Source organism: Brassica oleracea, chromosome C7 (genome assembly GCF_000695525.1).
Source record: "Brassica oleracea var. oleracea cultivar TO1000 chromosome C7, BOL, whole genome shotgun sequence".
Lineage (NCBI taxonomy): Eukaryota > Viridiplantae > Streptophyta > Magnoliopsida > Brassicales > Brassicaceae > Brassica > Brassica oleracea.
The window spans coordinates 16,872,747-16,886,582 of NC_027754.1; the positions used below are offsets into that span (position 1 = coordinate 16,872,747).

Genomic DNA, 13,836 nt, shown 5'->3' on the forward strand with positions numbered 1-13,836 from the left:
CAGATTTTAATAGAAAATCAATGAAAACTAAACTTTTCCAATAACAAATGATTTTGAGTGGAATTTAAAAATCATCACCCCAATAACAATGGATTCTATTTAGATTTTAAAAATTCACAAACCAATAACAAAGGAATCTCAAAATTTAATAACTCCTTTAAAATTCTTTGCCCAATAACTCCCCCCCCCTAAAGTTTTTTGCTTATGGATTAGGTAATTACCATCATAAAATAAGTTTTTGTCTGCAATTTCCATAAGTTGATCATAATCACGGAACGTAAATTTCTCACAATTTATTAATATACTCTCATCTGATACATGAGTTATTGTTGAGTTTCCATTCAAACGTATAAGAAAAGAATGGTCTGAAATTTTATAACGTTCACCAACCCGCCATACTTCAAAATTATTGAATATATATATATTTTGCCTTCCAAAAGCTCCATAGAAAATTGATGAATATGACGTGTGTAGATTGATCCCATAATGGTTGATTCCTATATTAGAAATTTTTTTTAATTATAAATATATATATATATATATATATAAATGTATTTCGAGGGAAAATATTAAAAACTACCTTTTCATCCAGTAGCAAGAAATTAAGGCTTATAATTTCATTACCATTCTTAGGATTGTTAACTTCCCATAATCGAATTACTCTTCCTAAAATTTTTTGTTCTCCATCTTTCATCATAATGTTTTCAAGAAACTTGTACCAAGGGACTTCAGGTTCTTCCATTTCTAAGTTTATTTTGTTAGTAAATTAGTGGTCTTCCTTTTTTTTTAATAGAGGGAGAATGCATCGAACTATTGTATCTGTTAGATATGGAAAGTTGCGTTGCTTTTGTTATCGTAACCCTTCTTTTTTAATAAATCTATTTTATAATACTGTGGAAATGGTTGGACGTACGGCCTGTATATTTTTTTCTTAATACGGACGAGTTGTATATATTTTGTATTAAATTCTTGTTCAAAATATATGTGTATTGAATTGTTTAAAAGTCTTATGCTTGTTATTGCCTAGCAAAGACTTTTAAAGCCTGAACCTCAAAAGAAGTGTTTTAATGAATAAAATAACGAATCCGGTAAAGATAACCTGACAAAATGTCATTTGCTTTGGGGATTATTATTTAATAAAATCCTTTTTTAGTTTCTATCTTTGCCACATATACGTTTCCCTTCTTTCTTCTTTCTTCTTTCTTCTATTCATTCAATCCATTTACAGAGATTTTTTTAAAATAGATTTACTCATTTACATACAGATTATCATGTCGCTTGGTTCCCTTTTAATGTCAAACGGTTTTGGGTAGTTAATCAAATTCCGTAATTTGAAACCGCCATGTCTCAACTTATAAATACCTTTGATTCTCACACTTCAACTTGCCTTTTATCTGTAGCCAACTAATTAAACATTTTTCACAAAACTTATGACCACAGGGTATACATAAAAGACTTTGATATTTTATAAATGATTCTAAACAAATCAGACAAGGGGTATCCTCGTTGTCTTCCCCATTTCCATCACCAACAAACATCTCTTTTTCCGATGTAAAAATGGAATCTTCAGAAGCTGGTCTTTGAACAACATGTACCATATTGAAAGACTCTTGTATTGCATGTTCTTCTGTCATAATAGGCATCACCTCACAAATGTGAAGATAAATATAATATAACATTCGTCAATATACAATAATTTGGAAATGATGTTATATCTTCACATATTGAAATAAGACTGCTGAGAATCATACTGGCATCAATAACTTGTATTCCCTCATTTAGTAATGACATATAAAAAAAGGCTTTATCTTCAGATGTATCTCCATATAAAAAGTCTCCAAGCTTAAAATGAAAAGAATTCAGAGATGGTGTTGTCAAGAAGTTTTTGAAGATCTTGGAGTTTAAAATTCCCAGGCCACTATTTTCACTTGTTGATAACTCGTAAGTGATTTCAAATGTGGTAATAGTTGGATTCATCTTGAAAAGAAGAGTGAATCTGAAATTCATGAAAACAGGCGTTAGTTATAAAAACATACTTGATAGTATATGAAATTTAAGGACACAGATCTATTATAAATATTTCATTAAATTATTAGGAAGAGTATTGTCGGCTAAATGATTAAGAAAGTGATTTATACAATCGGAAAAGTATTTATTTTTGCTTCTTTACTACGTTTTGCTTTTAAAGAAACGATTAAAAAATGAAATGAGTTTTGTAAATAAGAGGATTTATGACGAACCTTAAATTTCCATACGTTTGGAAGATGACGATTTGAGAAAATGAAGTATTTCAAATTGTCACTGTAGTTAATGGTAACTATTAATATACTCAACTAAAGTTGTTTCTGTTAAAGGGTGCTAGTAAAGGCTTCCTTTTTAAAAAGAGCAGTTACAGAAATAACACCCTTTTGAAATACTTGTGTTTTAACGTAAGCAAAATTAATCATTTAATAAAAATTTAACCATTTAATAATTTTAATAGAAATATTAAACCATTTCTACTATATCACATAAATTAAAAAAGTATTGAAGGATTCTAACAAGTTCTTTGTAGCTAAACAATCTTATTTCAAAATAATAACTCAATCTTTTTTTACTCCCATTTTGACAATTTGTATAGACTGTAATCTTTACAGATAGCGATCTAAGACAATTGAATGTTGGTAGAGTAGGTTTATTCAGGTTTTGTCTAAATATTTTACAGGTATTGGAAGAAAAAAAAACCGTTTTGTTAGCTAAAACAATCCTTTGCTATTCAAAATCTCCTTATTAAATGCAATGTCACTAAGCTTTATGGTAAATATTAAACCGTTTTAACTATTTTATCAACGTGATATAGTATTGAAGCAATATAACAATATCATTGTAGACTACACAATCTACACAATATTCAACGAAAAAGTTTCAATTTTTTCCACACCCATTTTGTTAAAATCTTTATAATAATTTTAGTAGAACTTTATGAGAATACGCTATCTCAAATATATTATGAACAGTAAACACATCAGTTTTATACATATTTTGTGAAAGCACAAACATTTGTTAAATATTATTAAATACTTCTTTGTAAACAATATTGCATATTGTGTTTTTACTCTCTCCCCTATTAACATGTTGGTATGTCTTTAAGCCATGCATAGATGTAACTGGAGATAGTGCAACATACAATTGTCCATGACTGAAAACAGGATTTGGAAGATATAAACCTACTCTACCTAGACTTTGACCTTGACTTTTGTTAATAGTCAGTGCAAAACAAAGTCTAATTGGAAATTGTTTTCTTCGTATAGTCACCGGTATTTTCTCTTCTGTTTGAAAAAGTGTAATCCTTGGCAATAAAATTGATTTACCATCCCTATGACCAGTAATAATTTTTACCTCAATAACTTTATACCCTAAACGTGTGATTACAAGTCTGGTACCGTTGCACAAACCATCTCTTTGACAAAGATTGCGAATTAGCATTACAACTGAATTAACTTTAAGATGTCATTTATGTTGTGGGAAGTTCGGAAAGTTCAATGTATTTAAATTCTCTATCGGATACTGAAAACTGTAGTCTCCCTCATCATATTCGTTATTACTAACTGAATCCATACTGGAATAAATTTGGGATTTTCCAGGAAGTCATTTCAATATTTCTGAATTGATTACATCCACCGTATCGTTACGTGGGCTTAGTATTGCTCTATCCCTTAAATAGTCTATGTTCGTATAATTCTCTTGAAAAGAAGTGTATACATGTTTTGCTAATGCTGATATATGTTCTTTATCCGTTATTAACATTAGACTATCATCCACATAAATATGATCTTCATATGAGTAATTTATACCCTTACTATTATCTTTCGTGGCAGTTCCATCACCTACAAAGAGAATCCATTTTGCAAATTCAACTTCTGTTTTATGTATTCTCATATTTTGTGAAAGCACAAACATTTGAACAAATTCCCGCAAATATGAACGGTTTATCGAAGCAGCTACACAGTCTTGCCTTGTCCCTTGGGAAATAATAGGTAAGGTTTGTCGAAAATCACCTCCTAGTAAAACAGTCTTCCCACCAAAAGGTTTTAAATGTGCATCTTTATCTGTTTTTGACATAATATCTCTTAGTGATCTGTCAAGTGCTTCGAAAGCATATTTATGTGTCATTGGAGCTTCATCCCATATAATTAATTTTGCTTGAATCAATAAATCAGCCAACATAGTTCCACATGTAATGTCACATACAGAGTCATCAAATAAATTCAAAGGAATTTTAAATCGTGAATGAGCTGTTCTACCACCTGGTAAAAGTAATGCAGCAATACCGGAAGATGCTACTGGTATTACTATTTTTTCGGAACGTAGCTTGTTAATTATTGTGTTATATACAAATGTCTTTCCCGTGCCTCCGGGGCCATATAAAAAGAACAACTTCCCACTATTATTGTGTACTGAATCTAATACAGCTTCATAAACTTTCTTTTGCTCTTCGTTAAGTAAGGAAATTTGTTCTTTAGATGAATCTTTTAGACATTGTACATGTAAATATTGTTCATCAGCAAGTACAGTGTTAGATAAGCGTCCAATAGAACTTTTATCAAGTTTTGGCAAATCTGTATAATTTGATAGAGATTGATCATACTGAAATAGCAACAACTCAACTTCAATAAGGGTATAGGTTTGTAATTCTACGTCACTTAAGTCATAATCGGTGAAATTTAAAAGTCGTCTTTGTTGGTAAACTATATCTTCACTCATATATTTCCAGAATGCATTCCATAATTTCAAAGGACTTAAAACCTCACAATGGACTAACAACATGACAAATAATTCCCGTAATTGCTGAGGGGTGGCCCATGTGGCAGCCTCTGTCATAGCTTCATGCCATTCTTCATCTCCGTCAAGTAATCCACGTGCAACACATGATTCATGAAACTTTTTGTATTCTACGCCATTTACAGTTAAAATATCTTCAAAACTTGTAGGTCCTTTCAAATGGTTGATTAAAAGCCTCAAATAATATAGTTCACCTGAAGAAGGATGAACATTATAAAGTCTTCCAATAGATTGACCTATTTTTCTTTTTGTCCAAGTATGCTCTGTTTTATTCCAAACATATTTAGTAAGAAATTGAACATAGGTTAACTTCCTTGCATCAGGGTCAATCTTATTTGTTTCTAAATAAGCCATAAACATACTTAGTCGAAACTCACAAATGGAAACAACTTGTTCTAGATCTGATGAATCATTAAAAAGAGCTGGTTGTTGGCCTGGAAAATGAATACTTAATCTTTGGACTGGAGGATGTTGGTGATGTATCTCAAATTTAAAAATTCGCCACATTGATTCGCAGGCCGAGACATATCGACAATCAAGATAATTTTCAATCTCATTTTCATCATTGGATTTGTTTTCCAAGACAATTGTAGTTTTGTCAACCCCCTTTGTAATATATTTGAAAAGATATTTGATAGCGCTTGTTTTATTGTAAAACTCTACATTTATATGAGCTTGAAATTGTTTTAGTAGATCTAAATTGTGAGGAACAACGTACTGATTATCTAATTTTATATCACCTTTCATAACATAGCTGGACAATAAATCTCTACGTTTATAAATAATGTATCCTTTATCATCAAGGCATGAAGAAAGGCAAAACGACCGAGGATATTTTTTTGTGCAAATATCATTTTCCATACAAGAATTGTTTGGTTTATCTAGTCCACATGGACCATGCATCATATGTTGTTCCACTAATTTATAACCTTCAGGATCAATTATTCTATCTGGCAATTCAGCCGAGACAAATTTATCAATTTCATTGGAACATACATTCTCGCGCCCAGCCTTCAACCAAATTAGAATATGTGCATGAGGAAGTCCTCGTTTGTGAAATTCTATTGTATAAACAACTGCATAAATAAAAAACATTAGTACAAGTAATAGTCTGCAAAAAATACTTTAAAAATATTAGAATGATAATGACAATAGTTAATTATATACATACCTCCATTGATTGGTCGAAAGAAATTTTTTTTTTTAATTAAAACCATTAATTGATCCAGTTTTAAATGAAATACTTGTGATTCTATATCAGGTCTATCATTAGCTGAGCTATCACCAGATATTCTTAAATATTCATCTATTTTAGCCCATTTCGGATTGGCAGTCATTGTAATAAACAAATCAGGATTTCCATAACAACGACAAAGTGCCATTGCATCTTGATATTTTTCAGCCATATATCTTGGACTACCTGTAATTGATGATGGCAATACAATTCTTTTCTCTAGACTTCTAGAGTCATGGTCTCCTCTACATAGAGCATCTTTTACATTATTATATGTATCAGCTCTAATTGATTTCTGATTAAGTTTAATAAATGTAAGACAGCTTGCTTCAATAGAAGTAAAAGCATCTACTACATATTGATGAAATAATCTACCGCTACAGGTAATAGTAGATGCTTCAGTGTTTTTATTATGAATACGATACATATAGTATTCAGTCATTTTAACAAAACCATTATTTTGATTTGATTGTGATTTTTGGACATAAGGTATTCCATCATAAAATCCAATTTCTCCGTATGGAAATAATAAGGGATATTGCAATGACATATATAAGGGATGAGTAGCTAAAATTCTCTGCAAGTTTCCAGTTTTGTGTTGAACTAAAACATCTCGTTCACCGACAGTAGTAGAAAAATCACCAACTATTAAACCTGCTATTTCATTAGCTGATGGCAATTCATATTGTCTTTTCCGTTTATCATATCCTACCATATGAATTTTCATTTCCGCGCTTTCACCACTTTCATATTTATCTCTAGCTTTTCTAAATATTTTTGCTAGTACATTGTTTTCATCAAGCATTTTTATCAGGGATGCTAATATTGTGTATCTAATGTTTCGTTTCCTTCTCGATTCATGACTGAAAGTCTATTTTTTATTTCATTAGATGTATCAAATATATACATTTGTAAAAAATTTGGTCTTTCACCATCAACTGGTAAAAGTGATCCAATACTATGATAATTTTCACCATGAACTTTAAAGTAAAACGGACCACCAGAGTTTATTATTGAATAATCTATTTCAGCACCCATAGAGCACATAGACAATAAAGAATTAAATACTCTAATATTGCTTCTAAATGATGGTTCATTTAATAGATTTTCCAGCTCTATCGGCGGATCACGAATTATGGGTAATTTAATGCGACCTTGTTTACAACATATAGTAAATAGTGGACGTTTCGTTAATCGGTCTTTTTCTGTACTTTCAGCAAGCCATACTAAAGCATTACAATCACCACAACGCATTAGGGTTTTTTCCAAATTATTACTTTTCACCATTGTCTTCTTATCTATTTAAATAAAAAAATTACCATTTTATTTTCTTCCTCATCTTTTAAAAATACCAACAATCGATTAATTATTACCTTTGTTAGAATGTTTATATTCATCGTATTTTCGTTTCCTTGACTGATAAGATTGTTTCCCACTTTTTTTAGCTGTTTCCATATCCATAACCATATCAACACATTCTGAATGAATGATGAAATATGATTAACATTTCATTTACAAATTTGAATGATAAATTTAAAACAATATAAATATATATTTAAAAAAATAGAAAATTCTTACTTGTATCATTTATTTTTAAAGGTTGACCTACAAATTTTGAAATGATTAGAGTTTGTTTTATTTAATAAACAGAATAATTTATAATTATAAATACATAGAGATTTTTATCACCTTGCTCAGTATAGAATTTGGGTAACATAAATTTTTCATCTTCTTGTCCACCATACATGGAAAAAGATCGATCCGTTCCATCATGTGTAACAAAACTGTTGGAATAAGTTTTTTGGAGGCCGGGCATATTCTTAAATTAAACTGAAAAATATTAAAATGAGTATATACAAAAAATCTTAACATTACAATTGCAAAGGAAAAAAACAAATAGACCTATATCTATATATATTTTTGCAAATTATTTTTGTGTGTTGTATATATATTTTTTTTTCTTCGACGTGTGTTGTATATATATTTCCATGAACAACAGATTAAACAAATTTGATTGGTCGCTGTAAAAAAAAACAAAAAAAAACAAATCTGATTGGTCGTGGTTTGTTTATTCCTTTTTCGCAGAGTTAAAATCTAAAAGAATTTTTTTGCTTTCCTAGATCCAACCTGCACCGTCGCCAAAGGCTCAATCTAGAAACCGGCAGTTTGCAAGTAATACGGTTTCCGGGACTTCACGGCTGGGGTGTCCAAGCCCAGCATTGATTCGTCACCAGTCACCGTCAGTATGCCATTCTCGGAAGGGTCCACGCGGCACAAACCGCTGGCATCTTACTTCCGGCTCCAAACCCTAGCGGCCGCAAGTTGCTCGAGTCTCTAGGCTCCTGACAGGTCCGAGCAGCCACGTATCCTTCCTCAATCGAAGCCCTGACTAAAGAATCCGGCTAAGAAGAGAGGAGAGGAAACCGCTATCCGAGATCCAACCTCCGCCGTCGCCAAAGGCTCACTCTAAAAACCGGCAGTTTACAAGTAATCTGGTTTCCGGGACTTCACGGCGGCGGTGTCCTTGCCCAGCATCGATTCGCCAGTCACCACATCCTAGACGCCGCAAGTTGCATGATTCTCTTGCTTCTGACAGGTCCTAGCAGCCACATATCCCTCCTCAATCGAAGCAATGACTGAAGAATATGGCTAGGAAGTGAGGAGAGAGAACCACCATCCCAGATCCAACCTCCGTCGTTGCCAAAGGCTCACTATAGAAACCGGAGAAGACAACTTCACTCTTGATAAGTACACTCTTCGACTTATCAAAACTTATACCGCTAGGTTTTGAAACATGATCTAGTAAACAAAAGAACGAACATGTATAAAAACAGATATTTACGAACCTTTAATTTGAGTTGTGTAGGAGAAAATAAAACATCTACTTATCAAGTACCCTTTTATTTCTCCAGAAGCTAGATCTTTTTTTATATATTAGATTCTTTTTCTATTCAATTTAGGATTATCCAGTTCAACCAAAAGTTTTATAAAACTTCCCCGCTGTAAAAGATTCTATATATAGATCATGAAAGGCTACATCAATTGAAACTCTTCCTATAGAGTTGTGACATGAGCAGTTATGTGTTTCAAATGATGTGTTCTTTAAATTACATCTATATTATTAAAAGAGAAGTACCCATTAAAAAATACCCATAAGTTTTCTAACTTATTTACATTTCCATGCCACTGAGAATTAAATTAAACTACCTATTTTAATGCTTGTCTTTTCCAGTTAAATTAATGAGTTTTCCTTAATCAAATTTAAATTTAATGTCATTAAATGAACCTACCTAGTTTTATGTTTGTCTTTTCCAGTTAAATTAATGAGTTTTTTTAATGAAATTTAAACTTAATGTCATTAAATGAACCTAAAAATACATCATATTTAACATAGCTTATTACGGACGAGTACGACCCAATAATGAACTTGAATTTTATTTTTACGAAAACGTGAATCACTTAACTTATGTAATATTTAAAATATATTAACTGATATATAACAAATGCATATAACCTACCTATACTTTAGTTTGAAATGATCATGCTCAAGTTTTATATAGTCAACTTACATCATGCATCGATCGATGTACAATAGTCAAACCACCTATAGTTTTCGTTTTCTTTATAGGATGTATCAACCAACCAATCATCCCACTGATTTTCTAGCTTTATAAAAATAAACAAATCAATAAATACAAACTCAAAATCCAATATCTTCTATTAATCAAAACAGAATATCTTCAAAGTCGTATCTTTAATATACCTATTAAATATAGAAACTGTAACCACAATTACACTAATTATAAGAATAGATTTGATTCCAACCAATTGATCTATTATTTCGGTAATTGATTTGCTTGCAGAAGAGGAAACAATAAATTTAAAATTTATAAGAATATAAAGATATAGAGATTCCAACCAATTGCCTATATTTGCGTATGATTTTCGCATAATAAGCTTCAAATTGAACATTGAAAAAGATAGAGAGATTTTTTTGAATCTTTTACCGACACAGAACTTAAACAAAACGAAGAGTTAAAGGTTTTTTTTTTGTTACACTTCCCGGAAAAAAACGGTTACAACATGGGGCTTTCATAATATGGCCTTTTAACATATTAATGTTATGGACATTTAATAATTATCTTGACAAAAAACAAAAAAAATAATTTTATTTTCTTTAAACATATATAACTAATTTATAATCTTTTATGCCATACTAAGTCATGATATAATATTTCTTCATATTTTACATTAATAACCATTGTTTTTATATATCGTCTACAATTCTCTAATTACGTTTATTTGTTCAATTTTGTATATGATATCGAATATTCGTCATAAATAGATGGTTTAAGATGCCAAAAAAATTATTTACTTGGTGAATATAATACATCAAATATTACAAATACATCATTTAGTTAAATAAATAACCATAAACCAAAAATTCATATCCGCGCTGGCGCGCGGATCAAGGTCTAGTAACTATTCAATAAAGAGGTGTCAAATATAGATTTTTTGATGACATCATCAAAAATATTTTATGTCTTTTAGATCAAAGAAAACAGTAAATTTTGACCAGTGGATTAATTTTTTTTTCTTATAAAAAAAAGATGATGTCATAGTAGAACAAAAATTGGTTTGCTATTATATATAGATCGACAAATTAAAGACTTAAATTTAGGCATGTTTGAAATTAAAGAAAAAAAGAGAGTAAATCAGTAAATTAAAAAAAAAAAAAAAAGGAAGTTGATCCCGTTCTTTCTCTCTCCTTTACATGATTCCTGGATGGGAGATTCTGATTTTATTCAGCGTAGAGACAAAAAGGAAGTCACTCCACACACCGACTCACACTCCTTTACTATTTTTGTTTACTCGGTCGTATTTGTTTGATCTTTGTGAAGAGAAAGGACATGATGAAAATGGAAGTGATGATAGCAGTTTGAGTTCCCCTGCTTCTCAAGGAAATGGAGAGTTTGGTGGGACAAAAGATCCATCTGGTTTGGCGAAGGACACTGCTAAAGAGATATCAGATCATGTTACTCAGGGTCTAGGACCAAACAATGGTATTGCAAGAAAAACACCGTGGACTTAACTTCTCAGGATTCTTGTGGCTATTCGATTAAGGAAACCACTCCTGTTGCCGAACCTGTGGTTTCTGAAAAGACTGAGCATGCTGAGATCTCACAGTATCCATCTCCGGAGAAAGATAATGGTAAGGTGGCTACTCTTCCTGGGTCTGCTGCTGGAACAAGCAGAAAAGTAGAGAGTATAATAAAATCTGAAGTTCCAGTGTCCTCTGAGGAGAAGGTTGCATCTCTTTTCTTTTCTTCTTCTTGCATCATTTTACATATAAGTTCCTCTCTTTTCAGTTGGCTGAATCTCCTGTGACGTATGCAGCGTCTCTTATTGACTGGTCCACCAGCCGTCCGAACTTCCTGGTTAAGTTGCTGCGGTTTGTTTGATGCAGTGACAGGATCTGACAGATAAACACAGGTTAGTCTTGGTTTCTGATTGTTGCTACATGTCCTTTACCTGGTCGACGCTTCTAATTACTATGATCTTCTATGTGCGTATTATGTCTCCTGTTTTTGTGGATGGATGTCCTTTGATTCATCAATATTTCACTGAAACTACTTCACTTAATCTTCTGACCATCTAAATGGTCTAGTAAGAGGGTTCGTGGAGTTAGAATCTTGGATTGTGAGTGGCTCTTAAGTAGATTGTTTAACTTAGAGTTTCAATCAGTTACTGAAATTGTTTAGAAGTAAATATCAAATACCAAACTATGTAAAAACACAACTCATGCCAAGTAAGTTAATAGCGAGAAATTTCGGTCGGGTTGCAACCAGATTATAGTCTCCCAGATAATCTGAAGTTTATGGCAATGCATAATTGCGTCCTTGTCTTTCACATCGTTCTCTACTCTAAAACTTTGATTGTGTTTGTATAATAAAATACGTTCTCCTAAGTCTACTTGCTCCTTTTCTTGTTTAAAGGTCTTGATATATATTAGCTACTTCCATGTTCTTTGTTTTTGGTTAACACACAATCTTGTTAAAAATGGCATCTAACATAAAATAGATTCTCTCTCCACTCTCCCCCAGGGATCAAATCCTTTTTCTGTTCTTGTGTGAATCATTAACTACATTTTCTATTATGTTAAACCGTCTCATTGACATGTTTTCTCTGCATTATGCTACGGAAGAGCAGGAGATAGATAATAATGTTTGGGAAAGCGGACACGAGGCGCAGCGGAATGTAGCAATCGTGTTTCCCCTGACCTTGTGAGAATCTGAGAGAAAAATACTTCGACGATAGCAGGATATAATATAAGCAATAACTAAATGAGACAAGCACTTTTTACGTGGAAAACCTCCTCGATGTGAGAAGGAAAAACCACGGGACCGTAGTCCACTCAACAATCCACTATATAAATGTATGTGGGTACAACCACGTCCTCCCTGTTCAACAACCTGAACAGAACAGAGACTCAAGCTACAAAGAGCTATCTCCAACACAAGAACAACAACAACAAGAGAGCAACACAAAGCTTCAAAACCAGCAGAAACCAAACGACCTCAGCTCACAAGGATTCCAGCAACCAGAGACTAATCCCACCGTACAAATCCAAGATAAACCAGTCAACAACCCCTCTACCAAATTTCAGCTCAATCAGAGAAGATCTCACCGTCGGATTTACCAAACACTCAAGACAGCACTGCTGAAGAACTGTGACGACCAGCTTCACTAAAAACCAGACAACAGAAGATCCAACCATTGAAATCCAAATCCCTTTGGTGAACCTTTAACCCACTGACTGAAGAAGCTTCCTACAAAATATCAGCCCAAACAATATCCGCTTGACCTTCCAAATCTGCCTCGACAAACCCAGACGAAATCTGTCTTCTTCTCTCATTTTCTCTCTTTTGTCTAATGAGTCTTCTTAAGCACTCTTTTTTCTTGTGTCAATTCTAACTTTCTCTGCTTACCACAGAAATTAGGTTAAGAGACTTTATATAGTGTCTCACTAACACCCCAAGGCCCAATATTAATCTCATGGACTAATACCAATGGCCCAACTTCCAAGTTTGGTTATCACCAACCAAACCCAATGGGTTTCCTCCATCTAGAAGGAACCCAACAAACTCCTGACCCTCCAAATCTGCCATGACAAACCCAGACGAAATTCTGCCTCATTCCCTCTTTTCTCTCTTTTGTCTTTTTGATTCTTGTAAGTTTCTACATAAAAAATTAGGTCAAGAGACTATATATATGTATCTCACTAACCCTAAGAACCTCCAAGGCCCAATACTAATCTCATGGACTAATACCAATGGCCCAACTTCCAAGTTTGGTTATCACCAACCAAACCCGATGGGTTTCCTCCATCTAGAAGGAACCCAACAAACTCCTCCTCCGACTAGGTGGAGGAAACAGCCATTCCGGCTATCCCTCGACATACTTCAAGCTTCCCCCTCGGCAAAGACTTTGTCATCATATCAGCTCCATTATCATCCGTATGAACTTTCTCAAGTTCCACTTCCTTAGAAGCAACCACATCTCGTATCCAATGATACCTCCTCTGAATGTGTTTGATTTCGAATGAAATGTAGAGTTCTTCCCGAGACAGATGACGCTTTGACTATCACAAAGCAACACATACTTTTCTTGCTTGAAACCGATCTCTTCACAGAAGTTCTTCATCCACAACAACTCTTTACAAGCTTCAGTTGCAGCAATGAACTCTGCCTCAGTGGTAGATAGTGCAACACACTTTTGCA

General features: G+C 32.8%; 1 protein-coding gene across 1 annotated transcript in view; it reads left to right on the forward strand.

Moving 5' to 3' along the window:
• Positions 1 to 10,829: 10,829 nt before the first annotated feature.
• LOC106302712 overlaps positions 10,830 to 13,836 on the forward strand; it is a 6,833-nt gene continuing 3,826 nt past the window's right edge. Inside the window, exons 1-3 of the mRNA XM_013739168.1 lie at positions 10,830 to 11,123; positions 11,180 to 11,362; positions 11,453 to 11,548. Coding sequence (XP_013594622.1) covers positions 10,830 to 11,123; positions 11,180 to 11,362; positions 11,453 to 11,542 — 567 coding nt within the window. The 3' untranslated portion in view covers positions 11,543 to 11,548. The remainder of the gene's footprint in view (positions 11,124 to 11,179; positions 11,363 to 11,452; positions 11,549 to 13,836) is intronic.